The sequence below is a fragment of the Lithobates pipiens genome, unplaced genomic scaffold, assembly GCF_037356315.1.
Source record: "Lithobates pipiens isolate NorthernLeopardFrog02 unplaced genomic scaffold, aLitPip1_a1.2 Scaffold_19, whole genome shotgun sequence".
Lineage (NCBI taxonomy): Eukaryota > Metazoa > Chordata > Amphibia > Anura > Ranidae > Lithobates > Lithobates pipiens.
In genome coordinates this window covers 421,297,888-421,318,846 of record NW_027507764.1, presented here as the reverse complement: position 1 = coordinate 421,318,846, position 20,959 = coordinate 421,297,888, and the positions used below count along the sequence as shown (strand labels likewise).

Sequence of the window (20,959 nt, the reverse complement as noted above, 5' to 3'; positions counted from 1 at the left end):
GTTCCTCTTTTGATCCAGCACGCTATGTAGCTACATCTCTTTTCCTGTAATCACAGGGCATCGACTCCTGCTGCTGTCAATCAAATCCAGCGAGGAGGAAGTAGGGACAAGCCACACTGTCTGCATTTATGGACAGCTTGCTATGGGGCACTCAGAGAAAAAGGAAGAGCAGACAGTGTCTATGGGGGGGATCACAGAAGAGGTGGTATGGGGCCGCTCTGAGCAATACCATGGCACAAAGGTTTTCTAATCTACGATAGTGACATATAAAGCAGCTACATCCAGGTTGCCAGCTTTACAGAGTATTTTCATGTGTCATATTCTTAATTTTACAATTACTGGTTGCTTTAAGAAATATTGTGACTAATCCCATGGTTTGTGGCAATGAAACTTAAATTTTGAACAACTATATGTAACTATGTGCAATGAAACTCAAAACTTTATAGGAAAAAAAAATATCTCTAAACGTGAAACTAATATCAAGGTTTTGCTTCCCAAAGCAGTTATCATTCATGACATGCCTTGAATCTGTCACATTTGCGTGTGGTCTCAACTGAACCATGAAATGTATAATGTCAAATTAAACCATTATAATTCTTGCGTTTCTTCACGGGGGGGGGGGGGGGGGGGGGGTCTTCATATTCATGACAACTTCTAGACACTGGGAAAGAAAGAAATGTGAGGAATTCCCTTCCAGGTGTAACACCATTAAGGCAGGACAAGAAGTCGTGCCATTCAGGGAGAAGTGGACCTGATCACTGTTCTGGCCCTCTCCATCGTGGTGTGAAAAATCAACAGGTGGATTTTCTCAAATGTCGACTGCTGAATCATGAAGAAAGGTTTTGCCCCTGGTGGGGGATTTGTAAAATATTTGGGATTAGGAAGCGGTCTTCAGTGTCTCAGACACTCCTACGATACCTCCTGTGAGGACTTGTCTATAGAGAATTTCTGATCCTAAATGGCTTCCTTATCTTGAGGATGTCCCTCAAAACAACAAATCCTCCATGAAAAAGAAAATGCCTACATTTGAGCCTTAGGTGTTCTAAGCCAGTGAGAACCCCTCAGATTTGATCTCAATTGAGATTAAATTGCTGCACAAAATTTCCCTCTTGACACAAAGGAAGCACAGGATTGTGCCCCTGAGAAAGTAAAAATATCAGATAAGGGCAAGGATTCAGAGATAATCTGCCAGCCAGTACACCTGTTACTTTGTACTCTGGCGATACCTGCCTGCAGGATCCAGTGTCAACCATGCTCTTGCATGCAGGGGCCAGGTGCAGTCCTTCTTGGCTTACTGACCATAGCGTCTAATCCAGATGAAGCCCTTCTCTGCCCCATCAGGGGTGTTAGGAATAGGCACGTAAAAAGATACATGTGTAGACACATCCATCACCTAAGGACAGTACCTAAAGATTGAAGCTTTGCTGAACTGGAAGGAGCTTCACCAGGGCAGGGATTACTGCTTTTTTGGCCAGTGTCCATTCATTTGAAGGTGGCAGCATAACCCAAGCCAGCTGTGAATATGAAGTCCCCTGTGTCCTGTGATGTACAGTTAAGAAATTTATATTCTTGAATGTACCTCCCCCATTGTGCATTAGCCCATGTAAGCCTATATAAGAACACATACAGTAACATTTTACTGCATTCAAAGGTCTAAAGGGGCTTTTAATCCAAACGATTCTGGGCACATCAACAAGGAGAGGAACTGGTTACAACAGAACTATGGAAAATTGTAAGCGTGATTCATGTTTTCATTTAGGGCAATGTCGGTTGGCTTAACAGGGCTGGGCACAATTTTTTCCCTCACCATCTATTCCTGATGGTGGTTTAACCACTTAAGCCGGACCATTTGGCTGGCCAAAGAGCAGACCACTTTTTGCGATTCGGCACTGCATCGCTTTAATTGACAATTGCACGGCCATGCAACGTGGCTCCCAAACAAAATTTGTGTCCTTTTTTTCCCACAAATAGAGCTCTTTTGGTGGTATTTGATCACCTTTGCGTTTTTTATTTTTGCGCTATAAACAAAAAAAGAGCAACAATTTAAAAAAAAAAAAACGCATTATTTTTAACTTTTTGCTATAATAAATATCCCCAAAAATATATAAAAACATTTTTTCCTCAGTTTAAGCCGATACGTATTCTTCTACATATTTTTGTTAAAAAAAAAATCGCAATAAGCGTATATTGATTGGTTTGCGCAAAAGTTATAGAGTCTACAAAATAGGGGATAGTTTTATGCCATTTAATCGCACTGATTGCATTGATTACTGTAAAAATTTCACTGGCAGTGAAGGGGTTAACACTAGGGGGCAGTGAAGGGGTTCATATATATCCTAGTATATGTTCTAACTGAAGGGGGATGGGACTGTGCAGGGAAACTAACAGATCACTGTTCATACTCTGTATGAACAGACGATCTGTCAGTTCACTGCTCAGAGAACTGGAAACTGTGTGTTTAAACACACAACTCCCAGTTCTCTGTGTGTCCCGAACGATCGCGGGAGCCCGGCGGTGATCGAGACCGTGCCCCCTCCCAGTGGCTGTTTATGGTACAAACGTAGCATAACGGCGGTTCGCGCAGCTGAGCCATGCTGCCGCAGTACAACTGCGGAGGCTGGTCGGCATGCGGTTAAATAAATACGCAACACAAATGCCCATATGCTTGAACACTAGGAAAAACAAAAAAGTATTCAGAAGGAAAAATATGTCTCAAAATAGGGTTCACATTTCTTTTATTACCAATTACATATGCTGTGTGTATTTTAATTATCCAGTGCAAACACAGCACCCTACAAATAAAAATAAAAAAAAGGTGCTAAAACATGAACATTCACATAGAAAATGTAAAAATATACATATTAAATACAACTGCAGACACTTTGTTCTGACAGAATAAACCATTACTCTAACACTCTGTATCAGGTAGAAAGCAGTAGAGACATTGGCAGAAGTTAAAGGTTCCCTGACTACATGACCCACTGAGTAAGCTGAACTAAGACAGACAGTTAACAGCATATCAACAGGATTCCTGTATGATGAGCTTCCCAAGTATACAGTATATGTATCCATATAGCATATAGGCTTATCAAGTCTAAATGACTCTACAGGTCCCACTCTCTAAAATGGCAAACGCAAATTCAGCTACAGCACTATTAATGGAAACAGAGCAGAGTTATTTTGAAAGAACAAATTTAAAGGGAACTTTTCAGGATAATGAGTCGATTTGTTTTTGAAGGAACATGCTTCAGAGCCCTAACTCATATCCTTACTAACCCGAACAAGCCTGCAACCAGTGAGGTTTTGGCACACCTGGTATGAACTCTTGTTCTAGGTCATAGGACTCATGAAACTGTGAAGACAGAATAAGGAGGACATATCCATGACGTGCCCCTTAAAAAACAATTCAGCAATGGCAGTCCCCATATTTCTTTCCCGACTTCTTCCTTATAAGTAATAAGTGAATGAGTGTGGTTTTAAGTCTTCTGCTCTTTGCCTTTGGTAGAAAATATTGCATTGTAGGGAAGTCGTCTTCGTGGTCGCTGACAGGGTGACATTTCCTCTTTTATGTAACCTTTGGAAAAAAGGCAAAGTTTTGTTATTTGTTTAGCTTTAGTTGAGAAAATAAGCTTGCTATTAGAGGTAAGCTTGGCAATGGATAACAGAATAATATTCTGGTGCAGCATGTAGATGGTGTAAAGAACATCTCACCTCGGTCTTTGCAGGTCTGAGTTGAAGGAAAGCCCACTTCCCAAAAATTTTCTGGAGTATTTGGAGGGATGTAGCGGAACCGGTGGCGGGAGCAGCTGGCCAGTTTCTTAGCTCGTTCTTCTTCTGGGAGGTCTGCATAATACTGGTGATGCAAATTACAAAAACATCAGGTCCAGAATTATAGCTTCTCATATAAATAAAGTTCTAAGTTTTTAACTTCATAAGCAATTACCCCATACTTCAAACGTGAAAAGTACTAGTCCTACTTGATCATAGTTACAAGGACCTTCTAAAGGGAACCCTAATCTTCATTTGAAGCTTTTCAAGATAATGCTGAATGTTTTAATTTGTGAATATAAAAAGAACTACAGTCCTCATAAGAATTATCAAAACTAAGCAAAATTCACACAGTCATGTTTTTTGTTCCTAAATAGGCAGGAACTAAGCCATGTGATCTACAAAAGGGGATTTTTTTTTTTACAGAGCTTTTTAACTTAATTGATGAATTAAAGCAAATCAAAACTCAAATGCAAAGAGTTAATATATTGTAGCTTACAAGTCAGATGTGGTGGCTGTATCAGCTTATTTTCCTTCTCCTATTTTTAACTTGTTTTTTCTTCCAATAACACACTTCCTATCATAGGGTGACAACGCTTACTCAACGCATTGTGGTTACCCAGACTGCTATCCTGATTTGACCTACTGACACCTCTCACTATACTCCTCTTCATTATATAAAGGACGTGGCTTCATAGTTCACAGAAATTAGTCACGTTAACCACATGCCGACCAGAGCACAAGGATATACGGTCGGCACAATGGCACGGCTGGCCAAATGGACGTACAGGTACGTGCGTCCCCTTTAAATTGCGCCATTGTGTGCCCACCGCGTACTCTTTGACCATACCCGTGGGTCACGCGGACTCTATGTCCTCCGGGGGCACACGATTGTGTCATGGTGTGGCAGAACGGGGAGATGCCTTTGTAAACAAGGCATTTCCCTGTTCTGCCTAGAACATGGCAGATCTACTGCTCCCTGTCATCGGGAGCAGTGATCTCTGTCACGTTCTAGTGAGGCAACCCCCCCCCCCCCAGTTAGAATCACTCCCTAGGACACACTTAACCCCTTGATCGCCCCCTAGTGTTTAACCCCTTCCCTGCCAGTGTAATTTACACAGTAATCACAAATTACGTAAATTTTAAAGCACTGATCGCTGTATAAATGACAATAGTCCCAAAATAGTGTCAAAAGTGTCTGCCATAATGTCACAGCCACGATAAAAATCGCAGAACGCCCCCATTGACAAAATAAAAAAATGCCATAAATCTATCCCCTATTTTGTAGACACTATAACTTTTGCGTAAACAAATCAATATACGCTTATTGAAATTTTTTTGGGCAAAAAATATGTAGAAGAATACATATCGCCCTAAATTGAGAAAGACATTTGTTTTTTTTAATATACGGTATATATTTGGGGATATTTATTGTAGCAATAAGTAAAAAATATTCCTTTTTTTCACCATAATCGTCGCTCTTTTTTTGTTTATAGTGAAAAAAAAATAAAAACCGCAGAGGTGATCAAATACCACCAAAAGGAAGCACTATTTGTGGAAAAAAGGACAATTTTGTTTGGGTGCGCGATTGTGAGTTAAAGCGACCTAGTGCCATATTGCAAAAAGTGTTCTGGTCAGGAAGGGGGTAAATCCTTCTGGGGCGGAAGTGGTTAATAACAGTGTTTTAGAGTTCAGTTCACTCTAAAGAAAGTGACAAGATTTCTGATAGGGTCAGAAGGTAGTTTTTCTGTACTAGCAGAATATGCACTAATACTAAAAAAATAAACAACTGCAACCACCATATCTAGGGACTAATAGGCTGCAGTTTACTAGATTTTTTTTGTTTTCGTGCTTTACGAGTTATGTTAACACAAAGCGTGCCTGAGCCAAAAATAAAATCAATATAACTGGACACCAAGGTTAAAAGCTGACCTAATGAGAGAAGCATCTCAGCAGTTGCAAGAGTCCAGTGAAACGTCTGTGGTATGGTTTTTTTAACAGCTTTTGTCCATAAATATATATATATATTTTTTTACTCTAGTAAAAATAACCATACACATGAGATGACAGCATCTGAAAATGGCTGGACATGGAAATGATCTCATATCCTGAAGAGACTGGATATCAACAATTCTGGGGGGAAAAAATCATTAGTCTAAAATAAAGTGCTTGTAAATGTAGAATTTTTTTTGCCTCCATGCATTCTCTGTTGTGTGCAGCTCCCCCCAGCCCCCTGATACTTACCTAAGTCCGAACTCGATCCACTGCTGTGTCCAAAAGCACTTTTTTTTATTGCAGGGAAAATTGCACACAAAAAAAAAAAGAAGTGGAGAATCTGTTCTTTTAAAATGATAAATAATGAATTTATGACATTGTATTCAAACTATATGACAAAGACCTTAATTAAATATTTCTGAGACTATGTAAAGTCTTAAAATGACTGCACGTTCTCTCAGGCTCAGCTAAAGACAAGCAAATCCTGGAGTACAATTCAAGTAACAGTGTAGTTCTCAATGCAAGTGAAATATTATGGGGCGCTGCAGTTTAGTTTCTGGGTCCCATCTTGTATCTCCTAGAGGTGGGAGGGAGATTGTTGGGATACTGTAGATCAGTTGTAGGCAACCTCTGCACTGCAGCTGTGGTTAAACTAAAAATCCCATCATGCCTCTGCCTCTAGGAGTCATGTCTCTGATTGTCAGGGTCTTGCAATGTCACCACAGCTGGAGGGCCGTGGTTGCCTATCCCTGCTGTAGACGATTCTGTCCTCTCAAACCCTAATTGACATGTGAGAGGGTTAGCCTATCTTTTTTAAACCTTGAAATGATTCCTATTAATGTTCTCCAACATCACAGCATAATGTTTACCAATACTCTGGTCACTAATCAGGTTTTTTCTTTTCCTTTCAGTAAAATGGCGAGACCAACATCTAGAGTTTGGAAACATTTCCACAATTCAATTTCTGCTAAGAGGAAAAGCTGTATTTTGAAAATATTGTGAGAAGAAATATTCTCTTCCAACCGCAACAAGGTCGACAAGACACATCCTGGCATGCCAGTGATGCCCTAAAGCAGGGATATGCAATTAGCGGACCTCCAGCTGTTGCAGAACTACAAGTCCCATGAGGCATAGCAAGACTCTGACAGCCACAAGCATGCCACCCAGAGGCAGAGGCATGATGGGACTTGTAGTTTTGCAACAGCTGGAGGTCCACTAATTGCATATCCCTGCCCTAAAGACATTAACAAGTACTAGAATATAGAATACTAGAATATAGAGTACTATAGAGTACTAGAATATAGAATACTAAAGAATTAAATGAGGGGGACCATAATGAAAGTGCAAGTAGCTTTTCCCTCCAGAGTTCTTATTCCAGAAACACTCTTTCTACTGATTTTGGATCATCACAAAGTGTTTCTTCACCAGCATCTTCAAATAAGGAAGTGTTACAAACCACTACCTCACAAAAACACACAATTCCCTTCATTTATAGATAAAATGGCACATGGAAATCAAAATGATTTAAATTTATAAAACTGCTCCAAACCGAATTTTATTTCTTTACCTTTTTCCGAAAACTCTTTTTTCTTAAAAAAAACAAAACGTAAAAAAAAAAAGTTATTTTCTTTTGGCTTCAAAAAAACCCCAAAATTCTATATCTAGCCAAGAGTTTCAATGGAAAAAAAGCCTGAAGCAGAAAAATTAAGAGAAGAAATGTCTTATCTAGGTTAAAAATCATCACTGCTACTAGATCAGTAAACAGTTGAAGTTGAACTCAGGGCAAGCAACTTAAAGCGGGAGTCCGGCCTTTTTTCTTTTTTTAAAGGCTACAAATACTGCAGCTGCTGACTTTTAAAATAAGGACACTTACCTGCCCAGCGCGCCCACGATGTCGGCACCCGAAGCCGATCTCTCGATCGCCTCTCGGGTGCTGCCACCGCCATCTTGGGTATGGGAATCAGGAAGTGGAGCTTTGCGGCTTCACTTCCCAGTTCCCTACTGCGCATGCGCGAATCGCGCTGCGCAATAAGGATGGTCCCCGCTGTCCCTGGGATCCGTGCGTTTCCCAGCGGACAGCGGGGGACCCGCAGGAAGTACCGTAAATATCCGCAGATTCTGCGGATATTTATGCTGGAAGTGGGTGCAAATACCTGTACTGTACAGGTATCTGCACCCCCCTCCCCCTTGAAAGGTACCAATTGTGGCGCCGGAGGAGGGAGGGTTCCGATGAGCGGAAGTTCCACTTTAGGGTGGAGCCCCGCTTTAATACACATACTAAATGAGAACCGTTTTTCCTGTCAAAAGTTTGGTTATTTTATGGAGTCCATTTTGAGATTCAGGAATGTCTGCTAAACAGCACAACCAGATTCTTGAACACTGCCGTAGCAGCAAAACAGCTCAGTTAAAGTTTGGGTTTAAAACACACATGCTTGGTGAAAGGAAAATGTATCTTCAGTACATAGAGGCCATCCTTCTGCTCTCTCCTGCTGTCATCACATGCAAAAGAGATCGACTGGCCCCCAGTACTGATCATTCTTCCCAGTTTGTGTGCAAACATACAGGGGAATATTGGAGTTTAATATCAAGATACATTTATATACTTAGGAGTTAAGATTTAAAATACATTTGTTTCATCGGGGGAAAAAAAAGAAAAAAAATAGTATTTTTATTATCTGCCTGAAGTTCTGATTTAGAAAAAAAAAAAAACTGGACACACTGCAATTAGCTCTCCTGTGTAAATATCCTTATTGTGTAAAAATGTTACTTTTGTGACCAGAGTCTCTCAAATATATTTGTTGTCTAGACATGTGTGACAAATTATCCAAAATGATCTCTAGTCAGGAAACAGAGCTGCACATTGGAGGATTTGTTCTGCTATACTATTTGTGAGGATGCAGGATTCCTCTGATACTTTCCTACTCCTCTGCACAGCAGTACCAGTTCACATGTCTGGCTCCTTGTGTCTATTCTTCAGAACTGTGGTGAGCTTAATGCATTTGCGAAGACAGCTCAGTGTCTGATTGACCTGTGGTTTCTCTGCATACAGCCAGGAAGTGGTAGGTATCTTTGGTATTCAGCCATGATCTGTAGAATGGAAGGGGCATCTAACATTCAGGAATGTTTTTTAGTCAATAAGATATTTTTCCTGGACACTGTTCACCAAAAAAAAGCATCTAAATATTCCAACAGGTCACGCAGCCTCCCCTTGCCAGTGATCTGCTACCTACCATCTCACATTCCTTACAAGTATGGCCAAGCAGTTTTCTCCTTTCCTCCTTGTTTCGCACAACCTCAATATGAGGAAAATCCACAGTAGGCTTTTTTCTAAAGATTAAGCAAGAAAATATTTAAAATCCAACAGCAGCAGGCAATTTATTGCAAATTATACAATAGAAATATAGCACATACATATTATGCATTTCCAACAGATTTGTGTACAGCAGTAAAGCACAAAAAACTTCCATAGATAATGCCATTCTCAGTTTTTATTCACATATACAGTCCATTGTCAGAGTGGTATTTTCACTTGCATAAAAACAATGGGCAAGGATCTGTTTAATCCCAACGGCCCCGGAAACAGCCTATGTAAACACATAACTCACCACTGGAGTGAAGGGGTGCGTATTAATATTACTACTTCACAATGAAAAGGGGGGAGAATCACAAGCTGGAAAATCTGTTATCTGTTATGAGCTGATTTTTCTCAGAGCATCATAATGGGAGAAGGATAAGGGCATTTATGTTCAGCTTAATCATAGACCTTACAGGAGTGCCAAAGGTTAGTAGGACATGGGCATTGAAAGATATCACTACTACTGGGAAATAAAAAATGACAAACATTGTAAAGCTAGCAACTATATTAGGTCAAATACCTTCCTATTCCAGATGCAGTTAAATTGACCTAGCTTAGTGGAAAGGTTACCTTTCACTGGTTTGCGCATAAGGCTCCACATATGCCTTCTGTTTCTGGTAAATCATTCCTTTTGCTTGATTCTCTACAAATACAATAAACATTATTACAATATTTCCATTGATACTAATGCAGTTTATCACCTTACACATCATTTTCCATTGCCAGATGCCTGCTATTTAAAGGGTTTTGGAAAAATGTGAGTTTCTGTATATTCAGTATGATTTAAGGTGACCACACAGGACAGCAGTCAGGAACATGAATGTATAATTTTTCTAGTAAAGCCAGTTTTTGGCTGCTCTATAAAACATGTATGCTTTGGTCAACTAAGCATACACGTTTTTGTCTACTGAGACAGGAAGCACCAACAGCCAGCTCCAGCTTATCTGGAAAAGTTTTTCAAAGATGTCCAATAATTCAAGGTTGCCTGCAGGTACCATGGGTATGGTTGCCTGATACAGACAAAAATGACCATATCAGAAGATGCAAAGGTCAAATCTATGGTCAACTTAGCACACAACTGTCACATGGAAACCTGAAATGGGGGACCAAAATCTATCCACATATTCCCGATAGAAGAAAGCCTATGTTTGGGTTGCCTCCTTTTGCCAAACAGCAAACCATGCACTTTTTGTATGTGGACACAGATGCAGAAAAATTACTGAGCATGGAATTAAAATGTTAAACTCTGACAAACTACCGTATATACTCGAGTATAAGCCGATATTTTCAGCCTCTTTTTTGAGGCTGAAAGTGCCCCCCTCGGCTTATACTCGAGTCATCGCTGTCTGCCCGCTCGATCAGCGTGTCGAGCAGACAGACAGCGGCCATTCTATTCAAAAGCCGCGCCTCCGGCTCCGCCTTCGCCTGTGATAGGCGGAACACTGAATTTCCCAGCAGCCTGTGTTCCGCCTATCACGGACATCGTATCATCCTCGTACTACGGACGAGGATGATACGACGTCAGTGATAGGCGGAACACAGGCTGCTGGGAAATTCAGTGTTCCGCCTATCACAGGCGAAGGAGGAGGCGCGGCTTTTGAATTTTACAATGGCCGCCGAAGAGGGCACGGGACGGAGGCAAGGCAAGGCAAGGCACGGCACGGCACGGGACGGGACGGGACGGAGGCAAGGCAAGGCACGACACGACGGCAAGGCACGGCACGGCACGGGACGGAACGGAACGGAGGCAAGGCACGGGACGGAACGGAGGCAAGGAGGCAAGGCACGGGACGGAGGCTCGGGACAAAGGTAGGCTGGACACACACACACACACACACACATGGATACACACACACACAGGGATGGGTGGATGGATGGAGACACACACAGGGATGGGTGGATGGATGGAGACACACACAGGGATGGATGGATGGATGGAGACACACACACACAGGGATGGATGGATGGATGGATGGAGACACACACACACAGGGATGGATGGATGGATGGACACACACACACACAGGGATGGATGGACGGACACACAGGGATGGACGGACACACAGGGATGGACGGACACACAGGGATGGACGGACACACAGGGATGGACGGACACACACACAGGGATGGACAGGCATGTCTCACCCTCGGCTTATACACGAGTCAATAAGTTTGCCAGTTTTTTTGGGGGTAAATTGGGGGCCTCGGCTTATATTCGGGTCGGCCTATACTCGAGTATATACGGTAGGTGTCAAGTCACGAGTGTGTAGTAATTGGGCTTAATTTATAGTACCTACAGTAGCAAAAAAAAAAAGTCTGTGTTAGTGCCGACCTTTGGCAGTGTAAAAACATTACCTTCTTCCTTTACATCCAGTCTCTGGGAAGGGCTGGATTCCTGAGCATAGGAAACATATTCCTCATACTCTGTCTTTTCAAACATTTCTGTAAAGCTGTCATGGCCTTTACATTCTTCGGCTACTGCTGGTGAGGTAAGAGAAAATAGATTTTTGTATTTACCATAAAAAACATTTCTTGAAGGATACAGGAATTCAGAGATAGATTGGTTATACTGCTGCCTACAGAAGGATTTAAATACTAGCAAACAAAAAACAGTGACCAATCTGGTATAACCCTTCCTATTCCCGGCATGTCACAGCACATCTTTTCTGCAACCAGACTTCTGGTTCCACCCTGATTACTGATGTATGCTACTGCTGTGGCGCTGTCTGACTGAAAACAAATGCAAATGGAATGACCCTCCAGCATTGCAGACAACCAAATTTCCCTGAAGCTCCAAAATGTTGGATTAAGAGAAGAGATGTCCAATTTCCCCACACTGTCAGTGTCCAAGACTCCTCCCATGTTTAACAAGCCAGCATCTGTGGTGAGGATTTTTACTATTATATATATATTTTGTGGCATTGGGTCCCTGTGCTACCTGGAATATTTCTGGTTTACCCCAGATTTTGGAGAGAAAGGCACGCTGATTGCACAGCTGTGTGCTGGGATTTTTAGTTGTGACCTGGCTATGGCTCAGAGCCCCACCAGACAGACAGGAAGTGGACTCCCATTCCTCTGCAGGAGTCAGACTGCATGGGTGCAGCCAGAGCATGCATGTCTGCAGGAGGCAGATGTACTTTGTGACAGAGCAGCAAGGCGCTGATCAGGAGTAACCCAGGAGAGAGCTTAACTCAAGGAAACCCTTTTGTTCTAAGGAGCCGACCTAAGGCCTAGGCTACAGGCCTGAAGCAGCCGTGTGGCAATATGGTAAGCCAGGAAGCTCCAAGAGTGTCACCAGAGGTACAGTGTGGGCACCAAACAGGGACACAGTTACAGGATCAAGAGGACCGAGGTCAACACCTGAACAGCAGTGCTGACCAGAGAGTCAGGTGGCTCGGTATTTTCCATTTATTTCATGATTGTTTTGTGGAAGAAACCCCTGTGTGGGAATCCTGGATGGACTGTTTTTATTTTACATCAATAAACATGGGCCAAAAAAGCCCTTAACCACTTAAGCCCCGGACCATTTTGCTGGCCAAAGACCAGACCACTTTTTGTGATTCAGCACTGTGTCGCTTTAACTGACAATTGCACAGTTGTGCGACGTGGCTCCCAAACAAAATTGACGTCCTTTTTTCCCCACAAATAAAGCTTTCATTTGGTGGTTTTTGATCACCCCTTCAATTTTGAGGGGGGGAACGCATTTTTTTTACATTTTGCTATAATAAATATCCCCCAAAAATATATAAAAAAAAAATTTTTCCCCCTCAGTTTAGGCCGATACGTAGTCTTCTACATATTTTTGGTAAAAATCGCAATAAGCAATTGATTGGTTTGCTCAAAAAATTATAGCGTTTACAAAATAGGGGATAGTTTGCATGGCATTTTTTTTTTTTTTTACTAGTAATGGCAGCGATCAGCGATTTTTAATGTGACTGCGACATTATGGCAGACACATGCTATACAAATGCAGATTCCTGTGTAAATGACACTGGCAGTGACGGGGTTAACCACTAGGTGGCAGTGTAGGGGTTAAGTGAGCCCTGGGGAGTGTTTCTAACTGTGGGGGGGTGTGGCTATGTATGATACGTTACTGTTCTCTGCTCCAATCACAGGGAGCAGACATCAGTGACACGGTCACTAGACAGAACGGGGAGATGCTTGTTTACATTAGCATCTCCCCGATCTTCCTCCCCGTGAGACGATCATGGGTATCCCTGCGGCGATCGAGTCTGCGGGTCCCGTGTACGGACTCACGGAGGTCCCGACCGGCGTGCAGGCGATGGCAAGGTGGCAAATTTAAAGGGACGCACCTGTACGCCCATTTTCCTGTCCGTGCCATTCTGCCAACGTGCATCCGCGTGCGCAGGTCGGCAAGTGGTTAAACTGTATATCCAACGTAGACTCTGCTCACTGGCAAGCTCTACACTGAAGCTAAATAACCCCCAATACCACAAAATTGTAATTTATATATATATATATATATATATATATATATATATAAAATTATATAAAATATAGTCAGATAGCGACTCCTGGACTAAAGAGTGATGCAGTACAAAAAGAAAGTAAGGGAAAAGGAGAAGTAAGGGAAACGACTTAACCAATCACACCACTGCTTCGGCTGTGCTGCCACTATCAACAGGTCAGGGGGATCCCAGAAATAAATCTAAAAGAAAACAAGGACAGAGAGCACACCAGCCTTGCGCATTACATTTGCAACACAAAAATATGTTTTATTTAACCACATGCTGACCGCCCGCTGTTTGACGGTGGAAAAATGGCTCCCCTGTGCAAATCGCCGTAGCTCTACGGCGGCCACTTCAAGGGGTCTAGGGGGCGTGCGCTTGCGCTGCTTCATTGAGTAGCCGATGCACGGGATGTCCGCCAGGTTCTGATGATCGCTCCTGACAGAGCAGGAATGGGGATCTGTGTATGTAAGCACACAAATCCACATTCTGTCAGGGGAGAGATGACAGATTGTGTGTTCCTAGTATATAGGAACAACGATCAATCTCCCCCCAATCAGTCCCATGCCCCCACAGTTAGAACACACACTGAGGGAACATATTTAAAGAGGGATTTCACTGTGAAAAAAAAATATTAAAAGCCAGCAGCTACAAAAACTGCAGCTGCCAACTTTTAATAATCGCTGGGCTCTCGGCTGCTGCCGCCACCATTCTAGGTGAGGGAATCAGGAAGTGAAGCGTTGAGGCTTCACTTCCCGGTTCCCTACTGCGCATGCGCGAGTCTCGCAGCGCAATAGGAATTGTCCGCGCTGTCTCTGGGACCCGTGTGTGTCCCAGCAGACAGCGCGCAGGGACAGGAAGAGGCACAGACTCCCATGGGAGTCTATGCCCGGAAGTGGGTGTAAATACCTGTATGTGTTCTCCCCCCCCCCCCCGAAAGGTGCCAATTGTGGCACCGGGGGGAAGGGTTTCGATCAGCGGAAGTTCCACTTTAGGGTGGAACTCCGCTTTAACCCCTTGACTATTTAAAGCACTGATCGCTTTATAAATGTCAATGGTTTAAAAAAAAGTGTCAAAAGTGTCCGATCTGTCTGGCATAATGTTGCAGCCCCAATAAAAATCGCAGATCACCACCATTACTAGTAAAAAAAAAAAAAAAAATCTATATGCAATTTTTTTTACCACAAATATGTAGAATACATACCGTCCTAAACTGAGGGAAAAAAAAGTTTTTAGTTTTTTTTTTTTTAATTTGGGATATTTATTATAGCAAAAAGTAAAAAATATGTGTTTTTTGTTTTTCAAAATAGTCACTCTTTTTTTTGTTTATAGGGCAAAAAATAAAAACCGCAGGAGGTGAGCAAATACCACCAAAAGAAAGCTCTATTTGTGGGAAAAAAGGACATCAGTTTTGTTCGCGTACAACGTCGCACGACCACACAATTGTCAGTGCCATATCGCAAAAAAAATGCCCCGGTCAGGAAGGGGATAAATCTTTCCGTGGCTGAAGTGGTTACTAGAGGTCGACCGATATATCGGCCGATATTTGCCGTTTTTTAATTAATCTGCATCGGCCGATTGTGCTGATAAAAAGCCGATTTAGAACTACAGCGGGGCTTTGAAATGACTTCTGTAAGGCTGCTTTTACACTGGGGCGGTATTCAGGCATTACAGCACTAAAAATAGCGCCTGTGTAGCGCCTGAAAAAAAACGTCCCCTTTCACTCCAGTGTGAAAGCCGGAAGGGGTTTCACACTGGAGCGGTGCGCTGGCAGGACAGTGAAAAAAGTCCTGCTAGCCGCATCTTTGGAGCGGTGAAGGAGCGGTGTATTCACCGCTCCTACCCATTGAAATCAATGGGGCAGCGAGGCAATACCGCCGGCAAAGCGGTGCTTTGCGGGCGGTTTTAACCCTTTTTCGGCCGCTAGCGGGGGTTAAAACCACCCCGCTAGCGCCCGCAGACCGCCGCTAAAGCGCCGCTAGAAATAGCGGCGCTTTACCGCCGACGCCCGCACCGCCCCAGTGTGAAAGGGGCCTAATAGAAGTCAGTGTAAGTTGCCTGAGTCATAGAAACGTCTTTCCTCCTCTCTGGGCAGGCTGCCAAGAAAAGAACAGAAAGATACAATGTTTACACTTGAATGAATGAAGTCATCTCTGTGTGTAGAAGTTCTCAGTTTAACCATTTAAAGACTAAATCTTTTCTGACACTTGTTGCTTACAAGTAAAAGTCCTGTATTTTCTGCCAGAAAATCACTTAGACCCCCCCAAAAATTATATATATATTTTTTTTTAGCAGAGATCCTAGGGAATAAAATAGCGGTTGTTGCAATATTTTATGTCACACGGCATTTGCACAGAGGTCTTTCAAATGCATTTTTTGGGGAAAAAAATACACTATTTAAAAAATAAAAATAAAATAAAAACAGTAAAGTTAGCCCATTTTTTTTTTTCGTCCAAAAGTTTTGACTACCTGTTTTTATTTAATATATAGGTTTTTTTTTTTTATCTAAATCATACATACAAGTAAACTGATTGGAGGTTTGTTTTGTTTAATAAATGTTTAAATGTAAGAAATTTTCTGTATCACTTATGAAGGCTGCTTTCACACTGGAGCGGGCAGGCGTTGATGGTAAAACGCAAGTTTTAGCGGCTCTTTACCATAATTTTAGCGGTGCTATTTGGCTGCTAGTGGGGCACATATAACCCAGCTAGCGGCCAAGGAAGCGGTTAAATGCGCCCATGAAGCACTGCTGCCAAATCGCATTGCATGCGCTTCGGCAGTGGTGCCCATTCATATCAATGGGCAGGAGTGGTGGAGGAGCAGTATACACCACTCCAAACGTGCTGCTTGCAGGACTTTTTTTTAAGATCCTGCCAGCACATCGCCTCAGTGTGAAAGCACTTTACAGGCGCTATTTTTAGCTCAAAAGCGCCTGAAAAACGCCCCAGTGGGAAAGGTGTTAGATCAAGGGGGATTAAAAAAAATAAATAAATAAATAAAAAAGGAAAAAAATAAATAAAATAAAATCGGCCTAATATATCGGCCCAAAAAAATCGCTATCATATATCGGCCGCCATGATTTCTAAATATCGGCATCGGCCAGAGAAAAACCCATATTGGTCGACCTCTAGTGGTTACATAAAATATTGTACTCACAAACAAATGATAAAATCAAGCAGATGGTATAGAGGCCATCATTGGCCTCATCTGACAGGATCTGCTGGGCAGTGACATCCAGCGGCACATAGGAGTGAACAGTGACCCCATTAGCGGTACATCTGGACCCCACCGTTATGGGGACACCGAGACAGCGCAAGCCAGCCCAGTGTCTGTGTGTTAAAGCAGCGCAGACCACTCAGGACATAACGGGCAACATTCACACAAGAGAGAGCTCCAGAAGCTGGGAGGGGAAGACATGCAGTGCTGGCAAGTAGCGCCCAGTCAACTCCCAGCCTCTGAAAACTAAAGGAGTAGGTTTGGTTATCCAGGATAGGGACACCTATCAAGCAGAAGCCTCTAAGCTTTTGGGAGACCTATGGAATACTCCCTGGCGACCCAGGTGCACAACATCAGAAAGAACTTAACCACTTCCCGACCAGCGCACGACGATGTACGTCGACAGAATGGCACGGGCAGGCATATTGGCGTACAGGTACGTCCAATATTCAATGCCGCCCTGCCATCGGGAGCACGCCACCGGCGGCGCGCTCCCGTGCTGGTCCAGTCGCAGGACCTGCGGACTCGATCGCCGCGGGCATCCCCACGATCGTCTCACGGAGCGGCCGAATGGAGGAAATGCTGTGTAAACAACATTTCTCCATTCTGCCTAGCAACTAGTGACGCTGATCTCTGCTCCATGTGATTGTGGGGGGGTTGGGCTTTCATTTAGTGAACACTGATCTCTGCTCCAGTTAGTAACACACCCCTAGGAATACTTAACCCCTACACTGCCACCCACTGGTTAACCCTTTTACTGCCAGTGTCATTTACACAGGAGTCACTGCATTTATATAGCAGTGATTACTGTATAAATGACAATGGTCCCAAAATGTGTCAAAAATGTCCGATGGGTCCCCCACAATGTCGCAGTCACAATAAAAATCGCTGATCGCCGCCATTACTAGTAAAAAAAAAAATAATAAAAAATGATTAATAAAAATGCTATAAAACTATCCCTATTTTGTAAACGCTATAACTTTCGCGCAAACCAATCAATAATCGCTTATTGCGATTTTTTTTTACCAAAAATATGTAGAAGAATACGTATCGGCCTAAACTGAGGGGAAAAAAAAGTTTTTTTATATATTTTTGGGGGATATTTATTATAACAAAAAGTAAAAAATAATGCGTTTTTTTCAAAATTGACGCTCTATTTTTGGTTATAGCGCAAAAAATAAAAACCGCAGGGGTGATCAAATACCACCAAAAGAAAGCTCTATTTGTGGGAAAAAAAGGACGTCAATTTTGTTTGGGAGCCACGTCGCACGACCGCGCAATTGTCAGTTAAAGCGACGCAGTGCCGAATCGCAAAAAGGGGTCTGGTCTTTGACCAGCAAATTGGTCCGGTCTGCAAGTGGTTAAAATGCTACTGGATCGAGCTTTAGGATATGGAGTACTAAATAAAGATGAATATTATTTCTTATATAAAAAATATCGTGCTACACCGTACTTCTACCATATCCCTGAAATCCATAAGGATGAGAAAAATCCACCTGGAAGGCCTATCATAGCAGGTATGGAGAGCCTTACAAACAATTTAGGCTACTACATTGACCATTTTTTACAGGACATAGTCCAGAACCTCACCTCATGTCAAAGGTTCTGACCATATGTTTGATATTCTTTCAAACAATACTTGGCAAAAACAGTATAGATGGCTCTCTCTAGATACAACATCTTTATATACTTCCATCAAGCATGAGTTTGGGCTAGCAGCCATACAACACTTTTTTATGCAAAGATCAATTGTTCCATGATATTGTGCACCTGGGTCGCCAGGCAGTATTTCATAGGTCTCCCGGTCTCCCAAAATCTTAGAGGCTTCTGCTTGATATGTGTCCCTATCCTGGATAACCAGACATCCTCCTTTAGTTTTCAGAGGCCGGGAGGTGACTGAGCGCTACTGGCCAGCGCTGCATGTCTTCACCTCAGAGGTTTTGGAGCTCTCTCACATGTGGATGTTGCCCGGCGTGTCCTGAGTGGCCTGCGCTGCTTTTAGCTGTGCTTTCCGGGTGTCCCCATAATGGTGGGCATCTGGATGTGCTGCTTATGGGGTCACTGTTCTGGTTTATGTCGACTCCTATATGCCGCTGGATGTCACTGCCCGCGCTAAACGTGATGTTCTCAGCCTTCCCTTAGTGGAATAAGCCGGATAAATTTTTGCACACCAGAAAGGCAGAAGGAGATTAGGGAAGTAAACAAGTGGCTGAGGAGCTGATGTAGTAAGGAGGGGTTTGGGTTCCTGGAGAACTGGGTCGACTTCAGTCGGTGACCAGTTCTGTAGAAGGGATGGACTGAACCTAAATGAGGAGGGTGCAGGTATGTTGGGAGTAAAGATGGCCAAAAGGTTAGAAGTATTTTAAACTAGGCGATTGGGGGTGGGGGTCCAGAGGTACAGATAGTAAGCGCGGAACATATTCTAGAGGGTAGTATTGGGGGCACTGGTGGTAGGTTGACTAAAGCACATAAACCCTAGGTAAGTATAGGAACAAGTGCTATTTGCAATCTCGGAACACCCGATAGGACAGTATGCAACCAGTCTAAACTACGTGGCATGTTTATCAATGCCAGGAGCCTGGCGGACAAGATGGGTGAACTAGAGATCGTGTTGTACGAGGAGGATTTTGAGGGAATTTCAGAGACCTGGTTCAACAGCTCTCATGATTGCCTGCAAAACATTTAAGGGTATTCCCTTTATCGCAAAGGATAGAGGGGGTAAAAAGGGGGAGGGGTATGCCTATATATCAGGAATAACAAGAGAATGGCAGAGATGACATCAATAAGGGAGCTAGGGAGGAGGTGGAATCCTTACGGGTAGAGCTCCAAAGGGATGAAGCTGGGGAAAATAATACTAGGAGTATACTATAGCCCCCCCCCCCCCCCCCCAACCTGAGGGAGGAGGGGGAGATGGACCTCTATCACAATTTGGATTAGCGGCAAGGATGGGGAGTGTTATTATAATGTGAGATTTTAATTATCTAGACATAGACTGGGTGGAGGGCACCATGCATTAGTCTAAGGCTCGCCAGTTCCTAAATGTCTTGCAGGACAATTTCATGGGTCAGATGGTAGACGCACTAGAAACAAAGCGTTACTAGATCTACCGATTACCAACAATACAAACCTGAACGCGGATGTGGAAATATGGGGCAATTTAAGAAACAGTGATCACAGGTCAAATGGCTTCAGTATAAATCACACAAATAGGAAACATAAGGGGAATTCAAATGGAGCCAACTTCCGTAACTACGAACCTTGCTAGAAGATACAAATTGAGATAAAATCTTAGGAACAAAGAACACTGAGAAAAGATGGGTTTTCTTTAAGAGCATATTAAGGGAATTAGCCAGTGCATCCCATTGGGAAATAAATTTAAAAGATCGAACAAAAGTCCTGGGTGGCTTAACCCCATAGTAAAAATGCATATAAAAGCAAAGGAGAAGAGGCCTTCAAAAAAAAATACAAGGCCGAGGGATCACCGTCAGCATTCAGACTTTACAAAGAATGCAACAAGAAATGTAAGGGTGCAATTAGGCTAAGATAGAACAAGAATTACACAGAGGAGGAGAGCAAAAAGAAATTATTTAAGTATAAAACAGTAAAAAAAAAGGGGGACAGCCCCCCCTCAAACTTCACAAGGGAATCGGGGGGGGGGGGGTTTCGTTTACTAAAAGTGCAGTGTTTATCCTCATGACACATCACAGGAAGCATCCTCATGGCCAACAGAGGACAGAATTAGAAATAGACTTGGGAAAAAATATTAATAAGTCACCGAGACCAGATGGCTTGCACCCAAGGGTACTTGGGGAACTCCGTCAAGTAATTGCCAGACCATTGTTTCTAATTTTTTCTGACAGTCTACTGACTGGAATGGTACCAGCTGATTGGAGAAAAGTCAATGTAGCACCAATACTTAAAAAAGGGCCAAAATACATCCCTGGGAATTACAGACCAGTTAGCCTTACATCAATAGAATGCAAGCTCTTGGAGGGGATGATAAGGGACTAAATACAGGATTTTAGTAATGAAAATGGTATCATTAGCAGTAATCAGCATGGATTTGTGAATAATCTTGGCAAACCAATCTATTAACCTTCTATGAGGAGGTGAGCTGCCATCTAGATAAAGAAAGGCCCATAGATGTGGTGTATCT

At 42.8% G+C, this 20,959-nt stretch overlaps 1 protein-coding gene across 4 annotated transcripts in view; it reads right to left on the bottom strand.

Annotated features, from left to right (window-relative positions):
• Positions 1-2,718: 2,718 nt before the first annotated feature.
• RBBP8 (RB binding protein 8, endonuclease) overlaps positions 2,719-20,959 on the bottom strand; it is a 150,167-nt gene continuing 131,926 nt past the window's right edge. For 3 of the 4 annotated variants that reach the window (XM_077492565.1, XM_077492566.1, XM_077492567.1), the window contains exons 15-19: positions 11,474-11,599; positions 9,689-9,761; positions 8,994-9,090; positions 3,712-3,853; positions 2,719-3,574 (exon numbers count right to left, since the gene is read on the bottom strand). In XM_077492565.1, the coding sequence (XP_077348691.1) occupies positions 3,477-3,574; positions 3,712-3,853; positions 8,994-9,090; positions 9,689-9,761; positions 11,474-11,599 (536 nt within the window). In that variant the 3' untranslated portion in view covers positions 2,719-3,476. The remainder of the gene's footprint in view (positions 3,575-3,711; positions 3,854-8,993; positions 9,091-9,688; positions 9,762-11,473; positions 11,600-20,959) is intronic. The other variant, XM_077492568.1, reaches the window with a different exon arrangement.